Source organism: Apteryx rowi, unplaced genomic scaffold (genome assembly GCF_003343035.1).
Source record: "Apteryx rowi isolate R43461 unplaced genomic scaffold, aptRow1 scaffold_120, whole genome shotgun sequence".
NCBI lineage: Eukaryota > Metazoa > Chordata > Aves > Apterygiformes > Apterygidae > Apteryx > Apteryx rowi.
In genome coordinates, this window is record NW_020447420.1 from 1,524,220 (window position 1) to 1,542,343 (window position 18,124).

Sequence of the window (18,124 nt, forward strand, 5' to 3'; positions counted from 1 at the left end):
TGTGAGAATGTCACTTTAGTGTTTGCGGGCTGAATCAGGAGAGATCATTAACTCTTAGGATGTATGAGATTTGGACAGACAACTTTTATTATTAGCCACTCTACATGGCAGTCTGTTTTTCTGACTGCTCTTCATCTGGGTTTGGTTGGCTGCTTGGAAGCACTTGGCACAACAAACTGGCTGTTTTTTGTCAGCGGCTTCCATGTATATTCCTAGAAGCAACCTTTGTAGCAGAAATACTTAGATATTGCTATCGAGGCCGGTAAGGCAAACATTACCTTGGAAAGAGAAAGTGAATATGAGAAGTATATGGAAGTGAAAAAATCACCTGCGGTCTCTGTTCTCTGGTGCATGCCTGATGTTTTATCTTCTCTTTAGAGGGTAGTGTGGACTATTGGTTTATCGCAGTGCCTAATAACAAATCTCACACACTGTACAGAGAGCTCCTGATAGAAAATTTCTTCAGTCATTGAATGCACTACACTGTCTGGTTTGCTGACATATATCTGTTCTTTGGCTCCAGTTCCTGCCATAATTATCGGACTAATATTTGGAGAGACAATAAATAACATTTGCATACTAATCTTGCATAAAAACCAACCTCTGTCCTGGGCTGTTTTTTGCAGAAGAGGTAGCTTTCAGAAAGAAGAGACTGTGCATTAAATTCATCCCTCGAGATTCTACAGAGGCAGCAATCTGTGATATCCGAATTCTGGGTAGATCTAAACAAGCCCCTCCTCAATACACATTCATAGGGTAAGTACCCCTCACTCCAGAAGCTGCTCTTGTATTTTCTGTTGAATAGTATATACCAAGGCTAAGCACCCTGTTTTCCTGTAAATACTAAGCAGGAATTTATAAGAGAATTAAAAAGGTCTGTATAAGTCTTACTAAGTTTGATCTAGGAATTAATTAAACATCTTTTCAATTAGACTAGTTCTTACTAACCAAGATGCTTGGGAAACATGTCTGTGCTTGATATTCATGCACACATGCAGCATTTGCTTGTAGCATTAATGTCTTCTGTGTTGATTACAAAGGGAACTGAATAATATGGGCATTTGGTACCGGATGGGCAGAGTTCCACGAAACCATGAATCTTCACAACCCACAACTCCTCCTTCCCAAGTACCGTCTTCAACACCAGCTCCTAACTTGCCTAGGTAAGTTTTCCACTTTCCAGCCTGTTCTGTTTGATGCTGCATGGCATGTTGTTACTAAGGTGCTAGCCCGGTGGAACTGAGATCAGGGTACCACATTATTATGAATAATTACATCGCCTGACCTGATAATGAGGGAATGAGTTGTTCTTCCAAGTATTTGCAGTTCTGGGAGTGCCTTTGGCTGCCGTTGTATAAAGACATACAGGTGAAATAGTGAGAAGAAAGAAAAAGCCTACAAAGAAAGGAAAACGGGCAGCGAAATACAGCTATATTGCAATATTTGTCACACCTTTTCTTTGCTTTAAACTCTGTGAGATGTTATGTGTTCTAACGAGCGTGTGTTGGTTAGCTCTGGAGGGTGGGCCAGAACTGTCACTAGACTGATTTCTCTCAAGGACCAAAGGGAGGGAGAAATGTTCATACAGGTTTTAATGCAGAGGGAGACCAATTTTGCCTCATTCTCCAAAATTAGTCTGTTCATGGTTTGAGGTACTGATCCTGTTTTTACTTTTCTTGGGCCTGTCTAGTAAGCTTCAGTCTTGCAGTTGACAGTGAATACACAGAGCAGATTGCTCATCATGCAGTGAATGCAGGAGCAGAGCTTTTGGGCAGATGCTCGTGTAGTGTCTGTCCACTGTTTCCATAACTTATCCATAACTGTTTTTATTCTTTTTAATATAGATACATATGTGTGTGTGTGTACACTTACATATAACAGCTGCCCTATAATGATAGCTTAACTACTGGATTTCTCAGGACAAAACAACAGACAGAGGTTGAGCTGAGCAATTTATATTCCTGGCATATGATATGAAAACACAGCATCCGATGTGAGACATGCTCTTACTGATGAGGATAGTCACAYTGAACTCCTGGCCCAGCCATTGCCAGGGCACAGCATATTCTTTACAGGTCCCTTTTGGCTTTTGCCTAATAAAGTTGAAACATACTTTTGCATCAGTGCTTTATTAGATATTTGGTATGCTGCAGATATGTTTACAGTATTACAGTAACCATCGAGAGCTAAAATTTCAAAGGTGACAGCAGAGGGGAATTCCTGGGAGATTGTATAGTGTGGGTAGAAAATACTCATATCCTTTGAAATCTTGATTTGCAAGTCATTTCAGAGTTGATGGTTTTAAACTGCTGTAAATTTCTGAAAGAGCTATCCAGTACTTGTTGAGGCAGGTGCATACATTAGAGCCTTCACCCATGACCTACAGAACACTTAAACAAAAAAAGACCCTGCTGTATTGTGGTGGCTCTTCCACCTCTCTGTGTAGTTCAGGTCTTYATCTCTCGCTGAAAGTTTTGCTCAGTTACCTGCTGTACCTTGGCACTTTCCTTGCTGTCCTTTACTGACTGTCAGCTGTACTCTGGGCAGAGATACTGCCTTGCTCTTAAAACAGAGGTGAAGGCAAAAGAGATGAGAAGCCAGCAGACTTCCGGAGTTTTCAGCCTGTCTTGCTGGGAGCTGCTGGGTTGTTTTGAAATTCCGCTGGTCCTGAAGTACATGCTGGCAAAGGCCATGCAAGATCAGAGAAAGAGATGTCTTAATTTTACAGCACAGATCTTCATTTTTTGTCTGCAAGAAGTTCCTGCCTGGGCAAATTTCTACAATAAAGAGAAAAATTATCATAGCAAGAGAATGTCAATGGCAGTCCTTAATCACGAAGTGTGGAAGGGTCACTTTATGGCCAAACAGGGAAGGCTGCAGAACAGCTTCAGAGCTATTGGGAACAGGGCCAAAATTAGAGCTCAGAGCATCAGCGACAGTCTGAAAAGAAGTGTTTACAAGGCTTATATATTTTATAACCTCTTGTTGTACAGTTTATGGTTTACAATGGCTGCAAGGAAATTGGATCAGTTTTGTTTTACTTGCCAAATAAAGCAAATGTCAAAATAGTCAATATAAAATGTATTCTAATTTGGCTGAGTTAAAACAGCCAGTATGCAGTGGAATAATTGAATGTTACATTAATGCCTCCTAGTAAAAACCACCTGTCTGTAGCCAGCTCTACTCTCATGCCCTGTGCATGATTTACAGGTAACTTTACACCACCAGCCTGATCATTCAAAACATCTTTCATGTCTGTTTTTTACTCTGATTATTTATTATTCAATATATTTTTTAAGAAATAGAAATGTATATAAAAATGCATTCTGCAAATATTTCATTATTACGGGAAACACATGCTACCTGGAAAGCCTTTTTTTAATACTTTATCAGCAGTGTGGTAAGTTACTCAAGCTTAATGTTTGTGGAAGATTGTAGTCACAAGTAACCTCTTATTTTTATGTCACCGTAGAGATATGAGATTACACTAGTAGCCAGTTTGCCATTTTATTCTGTGTGGATATATTCTGACAGGAACAGCAACGAATCGTTTGATACTGCAGTGAATGCTAAGACAAAACTGGTGAGCAATGCAGAATACAGCACTATGGAGACTCAGCTGGCCAGCCCAACAGCAATGCAAACTGTTCTCTTCAGTTGTTGGCTAACATTGTAAAATAGATTTAAATCAAGACAGCATGCTTGGATGCTTCAAAACAATTGTTARCGCTGGATATAAACTAAACCAGTAAAACATACCAGTGAGCTACTGCACAGCAAAACCTTTCTGAATGGAAGAACTTTTTATTGTGTGAGATCTTTATTTTTGTACCAAACATTTCTTCCTCTGATCCATGATGTAAGTTGCTGATGGCAATAGATGGTGGCACATCAGAGTTTTGTCAGGTATCGGAGGTCTGACCGCCGCAGTTTGCTGTGCATCAGCAGTGCTGCTGCCTCTGTGTGTGTCGCAGGGTTAAGACTCCCAGTCAGAACTGCGTAAGGGGAAGCTTTGTTTGGTATTCTTGCTGGACTGCATATGTTATCTTTTAGCTCTTTCTTCTCCTTGGTGTTTCCTGCTGCAGGCATCTGGCGCGATGGTCTCTAACTGCAGCCCTCACGAATACCAGTGAGGATGGCCTGCTGTGCTGTGGAACGCAACTGTGCCATTGTGCAAGGCATCACGCTGCTTTAGTATCTTTTCTCTCCAAATTCTGCGACAGCTTCTTGGCATTAATGGCAGCCTGGAGAAATGCACTTGCAGTTTCTCATCCTAGAAGGCTGCTACTGAAGAACTGCTTTTGTTGACCTGAGTCATCAGTGAGGCTATAATGTAACTTTACTCAGTTCCTTGACTTTGTGTTCAAGGCTTGCCCCTCCGGTATCAACCACTGATAATGCTACATGGTGATAGCCTCACTTTGGGGAACAAGTAGGTCATCCGTCCGCAAAAGCGGATGCTAAAAACAGGCAATTCGTCTGGCCTTTTGAATACCTTTGCTTCATCCAGGCTATGGATCAGTGGTTGCCAGTGCATGTGTTGGGGATTGGAGAAATGTGCTTGTCATGAGCATCTGAGCAGTGTTTTAGAGCTCTGCCCCTCCCTGACTCGAGTTCTGCCTGGGAATAGGCTAGAGCGGAGTTTGTGTGTGTTGTTCCCCTCCACAAGTCTAGTCTCAGCCTTTTGGGGAGCAAGTCCTTGGCTTCCTGTGAACACCAGCAGGGCCAATCCTGAGCCATTTTCCCTTGCAGCCACCCATGCAGGGCTTCCGTCGGAGTTGCGGTGCTTTGTGAGCCCGTGTGCTGCCTTTGGTTGGTGAGTGCATTTCACATCCCTTCCCAAGGTGCTGCAGGAGTCTCTACCGCCGTCATTCAAACAGTCCTCTCACAATTTGTCAGCGGCAAGCAAGATGTCAGTCAGTGCTGCTGAACTGTGTTTTACAGTGACAGACATAATTGCACTTAACTTTTTGCGTGGATGTTATCAATCTGTGACAGATACTTTGGGAAATGGAGCACTCTGATTGCAGATGATGTGTCACAGGCGTTTAATCTTCCTCTCGGAGAGACCAGGATTCAGTCACAACTTTTACTTGTTGATGTCAGGTTTTGAAAATGTAGATCCGCGCTGACCCTGGGAATCGTTCAGTCATTTAGTTTGCAGGGCTGTCATCTGAAAGGTTAATGGCTTACTAGGGAGAAGGAAGATCTTGCTGCAATCAGCTTGTACTCATATCATGTGTTACTGTGGCTGGGCTCGCAGTGTTTCGGTTCGGAAGGGTGGAATTCCTCCCGCTGTGTGGAGATGAGGCTGCTTCAGCCTGCCTTCCCAGGTGTCTGTTATACATCTCCTTTTCTTTTTGATTGAAAACCAGAGAAGCAGGCGAGGGGAGAGGACGGGACAGCGCTGAGAGGTGGAGGGCAGAACCGGAGCTGTATGTACGCTGTGGGAGGCTGCTGTTTCCGTCCAGGAAGCAGACCCAGGAGTTGCTGTCGTCACTGCTCCGAACGTGGCCGCCCGGTACTCGGCACCGACCGAAAAAGCAAACGGGGCCTTAGAGTTGGTCAAGGAGCAGTGAACAAAAAGTGTCATTGTGCGACTCCATCGTCTCTGAGCGCTGCACCTCAGACGGTATCTGGTGAACGAGAAAGGTGATGGAGGAGCTGCCATGTGTGCTCTGTCCCGGCCAAGAGACTAAAGAGACCGGAGYGGTGCCGCTCCGGAGGGAGCGGGCAAGGAACTGGCGCGATAGGGATGGAAGTCATGAACAATGAACAGTTTTTTTTTTTTTTCCCTATTTCTCGCTCTTGGGGCGGCTAGACGTGAGCAGCTTTGGAAGCCGGCAGAAGGGATCGCCAGTTTGCAGAGCRTGTGGCTAACGGCTGAGCTCACCGCCACGGCGCGGGACGGGACGGCGGGACGGGAAGCGGGTGGCCGTGTCCCCGCGGGCACGGGGCGCTGCTGGCTGCCGCGGACAGGCCCGGCGCTCCCGCCGTGAGCGGGACGGCACTAGGCCAGCAAGGCTAAACTGGCTGAGAGCGGGCGCCATTTCCTCCCGGCTCAGCGAGCCCAGGCGGCAGCGACCGCGGTCCCCGAYGGGGGCAGGCCCGAGCGGACGGCGCTGGCCGGTGGCCCGGGACCACCGCGGAGCAGCGTGGACGCGGGCAGGCGGCCCCAGACCTGCACTGCGGGGCCCTGCCTCGCCGCCCCGGYCTGGCCTGCCCTGCCGTGCTGGATCTCGCCCCCGGGCCCCTTCCTTCCTTCCGGAGAAATTCCTGCAGAAGGGAAGGGCCGGCGTGGCGGCGCGCGCCTCTCCCTGCTGCCCACCTCGTCCGTGCCCGCGTGCCTGGGGCCGTGGCGCGGGGAGGACCGTGTGCACCATGCCGGAGCCGGGCTCCCCGGCGTGTGCCTGCGGCGCTTGCAGCTCCTGTCCGATCCGCGTGCCTAAAGCGGCAGAAAGTCGTTGTGCCACAGCTCAGGGCCCTTGCAGCGTGGCCGCAGCCCTGCCGCCTCGGTGCCCTCCGCGCTGCGAGCAGTCGGCCCATGCCGCCAAGTGCTCTGCTCTGGGAAGTGCCGCTCTGGCAGCGGTATTGCACCGGGAAAGTGCTGTTCTGGTTTTGATAAGAAGGTAACAATTGTCTGGCTTAAACCCCTGAAATAAGAGCAGGATGTGTAATTTTTCCTCCCATGCTCCCAATTACCTTTTAAATAGTTAAGTTGCTCCTTCTTAGAAAAGGGAAATGATTTGCTCCTGTTCCTCTGCTCCCGATGGAGTTTAATGTTAAGGAATGTAAGGATTTCCTTTCTAGGCAGAGAAGTCTGAATTTGAATTGATTYCTTTTATTAAGGGTGTTTGAACTTTGTCGTGTAAGCTTGGAAAGTGATCAGTGTGTGGCTTTCTGCTGGAGGCTGATGATGTGCAATAGGTGGCAGCTAATAAAGCAGCACCAGCAAATGTGTATGTTGGAGACCTGAACTCAGTCTGATGATAAGCCAGTCTTACTGTGTACAGTGGGTGAATTGAAGAGAAATGGGAGGCCTTTTACCTTTCCTATTTTTTTTTTTTTTAAGTAGCAGCAATATTATTTAGAAGTAACTATCTTAAATTCTTCTTTAAGACATTTAAAATGGAGTTGATAGATTTGAAGTCTGTAGAGCAAAAGGTTCCAAGATTTTGAACTTGTGTTCTGGTGAGGAACAGAGCCGAGACTTCAGAAAACTGTCATGGAGCAGASACAGACACTGCCGGGTAACCTCGTGGCTAGGATGCTTTAGTAGGCTGAGGGATGTGGAGAGCGTACCTTAAAGTCCCTGATCTGAACCAAAGGCTACCAGAGAAGGAGTGCTTTGGGATGGATGTTTCTGGTTTGACTAGAAGCCACTCTGAGATCAYGAGAAACTTTGCCAGTGAAAGCTCTGTCAAACTGATGCCTTATTACAAAAAGCTTCTTTCTTGATGAAGCTGCATTTTCTAATATGTTTCATCAAAAAAACCTCTAAGATATGACTACTTTCTGATTCACACCTAATAAAATACTTTTTTTGACTTGAATACTCAAAATCACTCTTATCATGAAATACAGCAAAATATTCCTAGTTTTTAAATGATTTACTCTAAAAGAAGTCAAGGATGGCACAATGGCTGGGTTCACATCACAGTAGCTGTGGATGTAAAAAACCCAAACCCACTGAGACTGAAGCAATAAATTGAAGCCTGGTGGAAGTGTTTTCCCCGGGCCCGTTCCAGTTTGTACAGTAAAAAGCACAATTTAAGGATGAAATGCATGTAATGTACATACACTGTGTATGTCTGAACATGATGGTTTGTTTGAGAGGGTAAGGAGTGTTGGCATACATTTATCCAGAGTCTGTTTCCCATAAGGAATTTCTTATGAAACTACAGTGACCGTATGGCTTGCATCCAGCTCAGCTGGATGAAGACGTGCAAAAATTGGTCACCGTCCAGTATGTTTTAGTGGTAGAAAATGATGATTAGGAAAAAATCTTTAAACAATAAGAGTGGTTTCCAGGCACAAGGATCCTTTGCAGCAGCTGAGAAAGAAAGATGTTAACTGTAGTTAGAAGTTTGATTGATTTAGCTGATTTTGTGGAGGCATTGAAAAATTTTGGGGAGTGCTCTGAGTGAAGAGGCTTCAATATCCTTAGAATCATTTTTCTTTATAGAACCCTGTTCCTGGTATAGTAATATTCCTGGAGGCATGTTTTCTTTAGGGCAGAGTGTAGGGTCGTTAAATACAAACTGCAGGTACTCATTCAAAGAAGCTATATGCTCAGTTGTTAAATAAGCCCTGTGGGGGAACCGAGCATTTTTTCCCTAAAACTTGTGTTGTCTGCTATTTAATATGATCTCTGCCACTGTTGATTTGTAATCTGTGCTTTCACCCTGAAGTGCATGTGGTTGTGTTCAGATATTTCCTTCTTTAAATCAATCACTTTCACCATTTTCCAAAACGCTTCTCGAGTTTATTGCTTTTAGTAAAGTGTTTGGACTGTCATTATTTATTACTGGCAAAGTGCTGACAGCATGCTCTTCCCAAATGAGTCTTTATGTGGAATATTTGTTTAACAGGTTTTGTGGGGGAGACGTTGCTGTTCCCCCCGGGCTGGAGCCTGTTCCCGCAGCACCCACTAATTCCGTGGGACTCTCTGCCTTGACGTCAGATCGGTCCCACTGCGACCGTTCCCTGGCAGACCGATGGCATATTGCAGACAAAGGCATTCGGTTCAGAGAGATGCTTTTCAGTCAGACTTGTGAGCCCAGGCTTTGTTGTTCTGATTAATTTGACAGAATTTAAAATCCTAACCAAGGAAACTTACACTGTGTGTAATTTATCTTTTTGGAGTATTTCTGCTGTTTGGCAATTTTTCCCTACTGCTTCATTATCTGAAAACTCCTGACTCCAGAGAGTAGCTAGTGAAGGATGTGGAAAGCTAGGCTCCTGCTGCAGCCTCCAGAGACACTATGCTGTTCATCTAAGACAACCACTTCATAAGCACTTCATGCTTACAGTATGAGGTCTTAGTTCTTTGATGCAGTCCTCAGCCTATAACAATTTAATGGGCTACAGCTCAGACTTTCAAGCAGTGTAAATTAAACTTGTTGGGATTTTTTTCCATTGTTTGGCAGCTGCTCTATCGTGGTTACTTAAACTCTCTGATCTAAATTAATCCTCRTATAGAGGAAGCTGCAGGAGCTTCATTCTGCATTAAGCCTTACATTTTGGGCTGTTGGTCTGCAGTAGATCATGCTCCGCTGTAAGCATGATTGGGTTTTGTTCCATTCAGTTGGTGATTGCTTTAGTTTTGACAGAATAGCATAGCATCATTTTCCCTTGTCTTCAAGGCGTGGTCATTTCAGAAGGGGATGCACAGAGGCATGCTATATATAATGCATTGAGTACGCATGCTGTGGGCAGGCCTTTTCCCCTTTTTACAGCTGGGAAAATTAAGTGGGTAAATCTAAAAGTAGAAAGAATCACTCACTCCCTTTTTCATTCTCTCACGCATTTGGGCTTTTATAAAATCTGAATCTGGCACCACCAACTCTCATTGATTTTTTGGGAAACAGGATATTTTAGTAGTTTGGAATGAGATGAAATGCTTGCAAAGCCCATATGTTGCTTGTTTTAGGAAAAGGGTCAGTAAGGTTTTAGAAAGTATTTAAATATTTGGTTTACATGATTAGAATAGATTGTCTGGAATGAAGTCCGTTACCCGAGGTAATTCTTGCCTAACAGTTTTGTTTTTCACTGCAGTTCTTTTGGGTATGAGGTAGGTGTTCTGGCATTGCAATGCCTGAGCACAGTAAAAGTTAAGGACTGTGAATAAATATTGTAGATGTGATTCTGGACACTGCTAAAGCTGTAGGTATCTATTATGGCATTTTCTGTAAACTACAATTTGGAAAATATATTCTGGAAAAATGAGCAATTGTTGAAAGGTCCTCTGATTTCTATCAGTGAAGCACTAGCAGCTCATTTCTTAGAAATGTGTTTTTTCCTCTGTTCATAGGCAAAGCTTTCAAGTTGGATTACATTTCTTGAAAACTGCAGCCAGACATTTACTTTTTGTAGGTGTGTTTTTAGCTTTCTACAAGTTAGTATTTATTTAGTTGCTCTATCCTCAGTTTTTCATGAGGCATGATCTTTGTATACTTCATTGATTATGGAAGATATGATTCTTTTTATTTCAAGGTATTCCTATGGGACTATACAGCTTTTGCAGCACTGTTCTTAAGTTCATTTAAAATAAATTGCAATCATAACTGTGATACATCAAAGAACAGTATAATTCCAGTTCTGCAGTATGCAGTATGGTTTCTAATAATTTGATAAGTGGGGCAGGKTTTTTTTATATTTTGACCGATTTCTCTGATTTTTCTCAATCCAGTTGGAAACCAAAAACTTACCATTTTGCTTTTGCTATGCATTGTTGATATTTTTATGTGAATTATGAAGCATCCTTTGATATCTGGCATTTCCCTCTTGTGATCCTTTGTTACTTTTTATAAGTACTTGCTCCCTAACTTCAAAAGCGGTCCATCACCTTCATGCAGACAACTTGTTAATAACTTATTTGGAACTGTCAGGCATTCCTGGACCTGTTTTATGTGAGTTTTTCCTCAAACAAGCATTCAAAAAGTGGCCATAATGTATGCAGACCTCAAACCTCCTTTACTAGACTGTGAAGGATCTCTCTCATCATCTGCTGCTTCTGCTGCTGTCGTATGTAGATCTGTTTCATAAATTTAATGAATAAAAGAATAACTAAAAATAAGAGAGTAATTAAATCTAACCTGTCCTGAATTGTGCTGTTGTGGTTGTTTCATCCTAAATTGTCTGGAAATTTTAGTATGCTGGGGAAAAATATTTTTCCAAATGTTCTGTATCTCATAACCTGTGTTGAAACAATGTGTTTTCTATTTCAGCATTTGAGAGAATGGTTCTGAAATCCTAATATCTAGTCTCGTTGGAACGGGCATTCTTCCTTACTCTCTAAAGGACATAAAGCACCAAATCCACCTTGTCACTTTAATTCAATGGGGGGAGAAAAAACCCTGCTTTTTGTGACAATTCAAAAGGAAAATAATTGGCATTAGGCTAGTTAATGCGAGTTGCCATTCCTTAACATTAGAGATTCCACTAAAGTACTAATAATTACTGTTAATATCTTTCAGTGGAAACTTTCATAGTAAACGAGCACTGGTTGAAGCAGTATTTAACGGCATGCTGCTGGCATGATAAGAATGCAAATAAGCGTTATTAGCCTAATGATTTTGCTGTCGCCATGGCTGTGCAGCAGTAGTGTTGTGAATATGTCATGCAGTACCCGTGAATTTGGAAAGTGTGTCAAAACACAACTTCAATTAGTTTGGTCTAATTATGGCTCTAGAGAGTTCATAACTATATCACTCCTCATTAAAAGAGAATTTCTTACATGGATTAATAYGGCATATAAAGGGAGGTTTCGAAGTTGTAGAGCTGCAGGAGGGAGGGTGTCCAGGGTGGGCGCAGGTGCGAGGAGCAGCGCCGGGGCCCCGGTCTGCAAGGTGCCTGGTTCGCGTCGATCCCGGGGAGGGAGCAGCTCCGGAGAGCCCGGCCGTGTGCTCCGGGGCAGGCACGAGGTGCAGGGAGCAGGAGAGCGAGGCTGCGCTCGGCTGTCGTTTCGGTGTGCCGCAGCGCGGGTTTTGTCCCTTGGCACGGGAGCCCCGCGGAGCGGGGGGCTGCTGGAGGCACTGCACCGAAAAGCAGCCTCCYGCTCCCCTCCCCGGCCGCAGCGGCCCCGCTCCCCTCGCGGGGCAGCGCGGCACCAGGGCTGCGGGGCCAAAGCCCGATTCATCCCCGAAGCTCAAATCCCACCTAAACGAGCAGCTTTGGCTGTTCCTCCCTGCCGGGAACTGGCCAAAACGGGCGTCTCCAGTCAAAGCCAGCTGATATCCGCCCCGTGCATGGAAGGAAGGATCATCATCCTGAACAGGTTCTTCTGGTCAAAAGAACCCTAGAAACCACATTGGATGCTAAAATAGAGATCTGACCTGAAAGATTTGCTCTGAAAAAGGTCGAGGAGCGCAGGTAGTCAGAAGCCTGTGTCAGTCTGGCATCTCTGAGCGAACCCGACAGGACACCGAATGTCTGCGTAGCTTTCCCAGGATATTTCTAATGTTTTATAAATATTGTCKTTTTTGTTGCTTGTTTTGTTGAGCATGTTTTTGCTTTGCAGAATTAGGAAAAGATTCTTGTGCTCGCAGGTGAGCAGTTGATCAAGGGTTAAAGTAGTAATTGTTTAAATCTTTCAGGCTTTYCTCCCAGTTCTGTGATAATTTGATGAAGAACTTCACCCTAATTAAATATTCAAATTAGGAATAAGTGTCAATATGGCTTCCCATTGCCTGGAATGATGATTAATTGTATTCAAAACTCTAGTGGCCGCTGTAATCTAAACCAAACCGTTGTTCTTGATTATTTCTGCAACACATTTAACATGTTTTTGTTTTAAAATTTAAACTAGTAATTGATTTGCCATATGCCGCAGAGCTGCACATACTTTCACGATATGTGTTTAGGAACTTGGGGACTTTGTAATTGGGATTTTCTTGCTTTTCAGTGGCAGCCTCTTTCTCTCTCTTTTTTTTTTTTTTTTTGTCTTCTATGATGCAAAATGATTTGGCTTTCACAACCCATAAGGAAAATGCATTATGCAATCAACTTAGTAGGTATAAGTTATATTGATCCTGGCCAAAGTTTGCATTAATTTAAAATAAATTGCTGTTTCCCATTTTTGCCTACAATGTCATGCTTAAAAGGGGGGTGGGGGGAGAGAACTGATCTCACTCTAGCAATCATTACCCTCTGTCTTGTGGTCTTGCAGCTAAATGTTCTCCTTGGAGAGACCTAGCTCTTCATACTGTGGCTTGGTAGAAGTGATAAAATACCTATTTGTCCTGCCTCAGAGAATGGAAAGTGACAACGAAAGTTTTCTGTCATTTACAAACACCCTCCTAATAGACAGCATTCAAGACCCCCAATATTGGAAGCCTGATTTGGCTAGGAGTTAAATTGGCAGTTTTGGCACACAGACCACATAAGAGCAATTGCAGGACTGAATGCCCGCTAAAACCAAATTTGAAAGAACACACCCAGTTATAGTGTTTGTAATTCTCTCTAGCTTTAAGGGGATATTTAGGTATGTATTTTAAGGTTGATACATTTGAAATGGAGAGCAAATAGGATATTGTGCCGAGTTAGGAAGCAAGGTCTGGATATGTGATCTTCTGCTGCCATATTTATGTGTATATGGTCAGAGCCCATTAGACTGTGAGCAATTCATTTTAATTACACGCATGGAATGTATACACCACTTTAGCATATGGCGCTCGTGAAACCTGGTGCTTATGTGAACTGCCAGGCGTTCTTGGTAGTGACTGGGGACTTAGCTCAGAAAGTCTTTTGCAAACTAGGAATTCAGAGTTTTATCTGAAGGCTATTGTGTGTGTTTGCAGAACTGACAGCTACTTAATTTTGCTTACACAATGCATGTTATGAACAACTTGTGGAACTGTCTTTCCCAGTCCTGCTGGTTGATGAGAAGCGCATGACCTGCTTTGAGAGTGCAAGGTGGTCTGTGTTTGGTGGTGGTTGCTGAAAAGAATTGTCCATATGGAAAAGATTCAGACGCTCTTATAGCAGGAGTTGGTATAACCTTTTAAAATATTCTGCTCAGAAATGGGCCTTTTAAATAGATCTGCTTTGTTTACTTCCAACACATCTCCTGCTGTTTTGTGTAGGGATGAAAAAAAMCAGCCCACAGTACGAGCAGGAGAAATTCAAGTCTTTCTCTGTTAGCTGTTAGCTGTTTTGATGCCTCAGAATATATTTTTGGATACTTTTATTAAAAAACAAATGAAAAGTGTGTAATGCCTACAAGGCAGTGGTCTTCAGTTTTAAAGTGTGTTCATGACAAACCTGCCTGTGCTGACAAAGAGAGTCTCATATGGATTGTGTTTTAAACAGAAGACTGTTAGCCAAATTTGAAAATATTTTGACGCCATCTTTTTTATGTTAGAATAGCTCTGGGAAGCACAAACAAATTCAAATTGATGTTTTCTTTTTCCTATATTATTCTTGCTCRTCACCATCAACTGCATCAAAGTCTAAAAATATATAGTTCTTCTCAGAATGCATCCAGTTTTAAAAGGCAGATAATTTCCAGCTGATTTGCTTGATAAAATCTGCTAGCTAAGAAAATGGATTTGATACTCTACTGGAGACTACACAGGGCTTTGTTGCAAATATGGCATTTGTGACAGGAAACAGACTGCCTTGTTCTTCTGGCAAAAGGGCAATGCAAAGTATCTTCCCATGTTCAGGTAGCTTTCACCTTTGCGAAGTGGGTAGCTGCTGCCTCTGCTTTCATGCTAGACTAAGGCTTTGCTATGAAGAGGGAGCATCTTCGTTACATATGGCAATGGGGTACAGAAGATGAATGATAATATTTTATAAAAATTCACACAGACCTGGGATTGGCATTAGAAAAATACACATATGAATTAAAAGGGCAAAGCCTGAATCTCTCATCAAAGTATAAAAATCTGTGGGCTATCAATAACAGCTTCTAGTAAGAAGCATTTTGTTGTGACAGGCTTCAGCGGAGCTCTTTGGCTGAGTTTTGCAGCTGTGCTGACTGATTTGGGGATCACAGCATGACTTCAGAGGCAAAGGTCTGCTTTCTCCTATACTAGATTGGGTAGCAGAAAAATCTGTGAGCAGGCTTTCTCACATTCTCCCAAATCTGAGCGCCTGCCTGGCTTCTGGGGTGTCTCCCTCTGGGCAGCTTTCCTGGGCCGAGTCCCGCCGGTGTGGAGGATTTCGGAGAGCAGCGGGGAGCCCTTGCCGTGAGAGCTGACCCTGAGTGCTGCTGCTTGTCAGGGGCTGCAGGGTCCGTCCCCCCACGACCAAACCACTGTGGCAGGGGTGCTCCAGCAGCTTCTTATGCGACCGCCTTTCTGGCCCTAAGGCCCGACAAGAGCTCCCTGGTTTTCCTATTTATAACCACTAAACAGAGGAGAGTTTAACATAAGGTTGAAAAATATCTCTCTGCTGCAGGAAGTGCTGCAAAGAGCATCGTGGTGAGGCAGAGCTTTGCCTTACTCGTGCAGCTAGAAAGAGGTGACAAGTGAAGTTTGCCTTCCCTTTCCTCGGTGCCAGATGAAGGTTAGCTTGGTGTGTGCACCATCTTCTGCCCCTGGGAGCAGGGAAGCATGCAGCATGCCCAGTAATGGTTTGGAGCAGTCCTTAGTCATCAAGAGGGCTTCAAAGATTTTATTTATGAATGTACTCGGGAGTTCTTGGTAGAGACAAACCCAAACTCACGTGCTATTAGCACTTTCTGCCTTGGAGGACGTGCATTTGAGTCCTGCAGGGTGTTCAGGCATGCTCTTGATGCTTTGTGTTGAGACTTATGTTTATACAGGGAAGATCACTCTTGTAAGCCACTCCGCGGGCTTTTCCGGGGTGCCAGCTCGTTAAGGAGCTGCTGTGTTCTGCTCTGGATCCCATCTCTGAAGGACGGTGAATGGTTGCTTCTGTATAATATTTTGATTGTTGGCCAAGTTTGGTGTTCAGTGGGGTGGAGGGGGCTTATGCTGGGACATAGACTTGTGTCTCGTGCACAGCTGGACTGAGCATGGGTTAAAGCAGCTCAAAGCAGCTGAGCCACACTTGGCTGTAATGACAGAATCGCCACTTCTGTCTCCTTCCTGTTGTTTGAGGCCCACTGACTTTTACAAGCAATGTTAAAATTGATGTTTGCTGCTTGACCTGACTGAAATTGTCAGGTGAGAACAAGCTGATAGCAGCAACGTCTTCTGCTCTCTAATAATGTCATCTCCATTTCCCCATCTCTCTTCTTTTAGGCATATATCTCTAACACTTCCTGCCAGCTTTCGAGGCAAAAGTCACAGCACTCGCCTGGACTTGGAACACCAGCACTCAAATTTGTATGCCATATCAGGTAAGCTGGCGCACGCAGTAGTTTCTCAGCTATTCTGTGTAATCAAGTAAAGCAGCCCTGTTTGCATAAAAAGCCAGATGTGTGGTATCCATGAAACATACCTCCAGGTTTTCTGCCAGTGCCATTTAAGTGTCAAGACACGTGGGGTGCAGAAAGACTCCAGCAAATGTGCAGGCACAAGTGTTACTGACAGTGGATGTTACTGATCGGTGGGGAGAGCACAACCCTCAGTGAGTGATGCTGCTGCCCACAGGGTTTCTAGGCAAGAGATCTGATGAAAAGTAGCACACAAATTTTGCTCTTCATCTCTTTCATGATCTTCACAGGTAAGTCATAAGACACATCTCTGCACATCTCACAGTAAGTTTATACCTGCCTAACAAGGATGGGTTTCATACACATCATTCTCTTCTCTGCTGTGCTCAACATACGTGTTAAAAATGGATGATATCTTTACTCTTTCCCATTTCTGTATTCTGAACACTGGCACTGCTTAGGTTTATTTCCCCAATATTAAGGCAAGTTTGAAATTAGATATTAGGATATGGGGGTGGGGGGGTTCTGCTTTATTTTTAAGGAGCACGCACTTGCGCATGCATGCTTTCTCGCTAGCTGTGGCTTGCTTTCTCTGTTTGCCATTCCAGGCTAGTATACAAGTGCTAGAGCTAGTTATAGTTTCCAGATGTCAATGTGGAAAAAAACTGCCAATATATTTTTGCTGTTTTTTATTTTTAACTAGTTCTTGTCTGCAGTGTAGATGCGTATTTAAATAGAGCGGTCAGGATCAAGCCCCTTCATTAACCGATGCAGATATGTGCTCTGTTGCTGTGCTCCAGGACCACACAGTCGGTTCATTTTGGTATTGGCATCCCTGTTGGTCTGTCCCTGGCAGCTCTGCTCTTCTGAAGGAGGTTTTGCCTTTAAGTTCTTCTTTCTTGAAGAAAGAGAAACGAACTAAAAGAACACAACCTGGTTCTCAGGTCCCGGGATGAAAGAGTGTATCTGGGAGTGAGAGGCAGGGGTGCTCAACAGAACTGTACCCCCCGAAGTCTGTCACTCCTGCCAGTGCCAAGAGCTGTGTAGTCTGGAAGCTATTTACAAAGCCCAACAAAAGGACTTTTGGTTCTACAAACTGAAGAATAATGTTATGCATGGCAGTGTGGCACAACAGTGCGTTTTACCTGCATGTTCTCTTATGGGTATCTCTCATATTCCCTAACTTCAGCTGTGGTTCAAAGTAGGGCTGAAGTTCAACAGATTTTTCCTTAGGGTTTTTTTTTTTTTTTTTTTTTAGTTATAGAACTCCTGAACAAATACTATGATAGCCATAGTAGAAACACATTTAGCTACAGTTTTCTCTTTGTTATGCCATTTTTGCAAGAAAAGAAAAATGTTGGCTTTAAACCTGACTGTGTCAAAATCTAACAAAAGTACAGTCCCTTCACGTGATTGAAGTAGATTTTCAGGACAGTTTGGAAACCCAGAAAAAGCAGCGGTGGAATCAGTGGGCTGTACAATAGGTAGTGCTTGTGCATAATCAGGGAAGAGAAGGTGGCAAAAATGTGCCATTCACAGGTTCTTTCTATTAATAGTGAGTGACACTTCTAACATGGGAACATGGCACTAATTCATGTACCATAATCAAAGGGTTATTTAAAAGGTAATCTCTGACTGAAACTGCAGCTTCAAGTTCCTAAATAGATGGAATATAACAATGGCATAATTCTTGTCAGTGCTCGTTTTTCTTGTTACTCTCCTGCCCTAATAGATTTAGAAATGTAAGGGAAAGCAGGTTCACATGAGACAGTCCTGCATGGCGGATGGGAAAGCTGCAGTTTCTCTCTTGCTAAAACGTCAAACGCGCACAAATAGAGAGGCAGCAACTCTGCATGAATGTTACTGAGAATGACCCTGCTCTAGGAATTCCCGTGGACTGCTCCTGCTTGCAGCATAACAAGCCTGGAAGGATGACCTATTTTGCCAAAATTCTGAATATTTTGCCAGGTGATTATAGGCAAAGCACAAAACAGACCTGTAAAACTGGGCATAGCATTAGTCTTCCACATTTGCACAAGCACATTTCAGTCAAAGTAT

The 18,124-nt window shown here is 43.7% G+C and overlaps 1 protein-coding gene across 12 annotated transcripts in view; it reads left to right on the plus strand.

Moving 5' to 3' along the window:
- The window catches only part of MVB12B (multivesicular body subunit 12B), an 81,973-nt gene that overhangs the window by 24,012 nt on the left and 39,837 nt on the right, over nt 1-18,124 (plus strand). For 10 of the 12 annotated variants that reach the window (XR_003257511.1, XR_003257515.1, XR_003257512.1 and 7 more), the window contains 3 exons: nt 627-756; nt 1,041-1,163; nt 15,933-16,030. Coding sequence is in view for 9 of the 12 variants with exons in the window: in XM_026089910.1 (XP_025945695.1) it covers nt 627-756; nt 1,041-1,163; nt 15,933-16,030 (351 nt within the window). In the remaining 3 variants the exon portion in view is untranslated. Of the gene's footprint in view, nt 1-626; nt 757-1,040; nt 1,164-3,534; nt 3,909-15,932; nt 16,031-16,137; nt 16,337-18,124 lie in introns of those variants that run through there. The other 2 variants (XM_026089879.1, XM_026089887.1) reach the window with 2 other exon arrangements.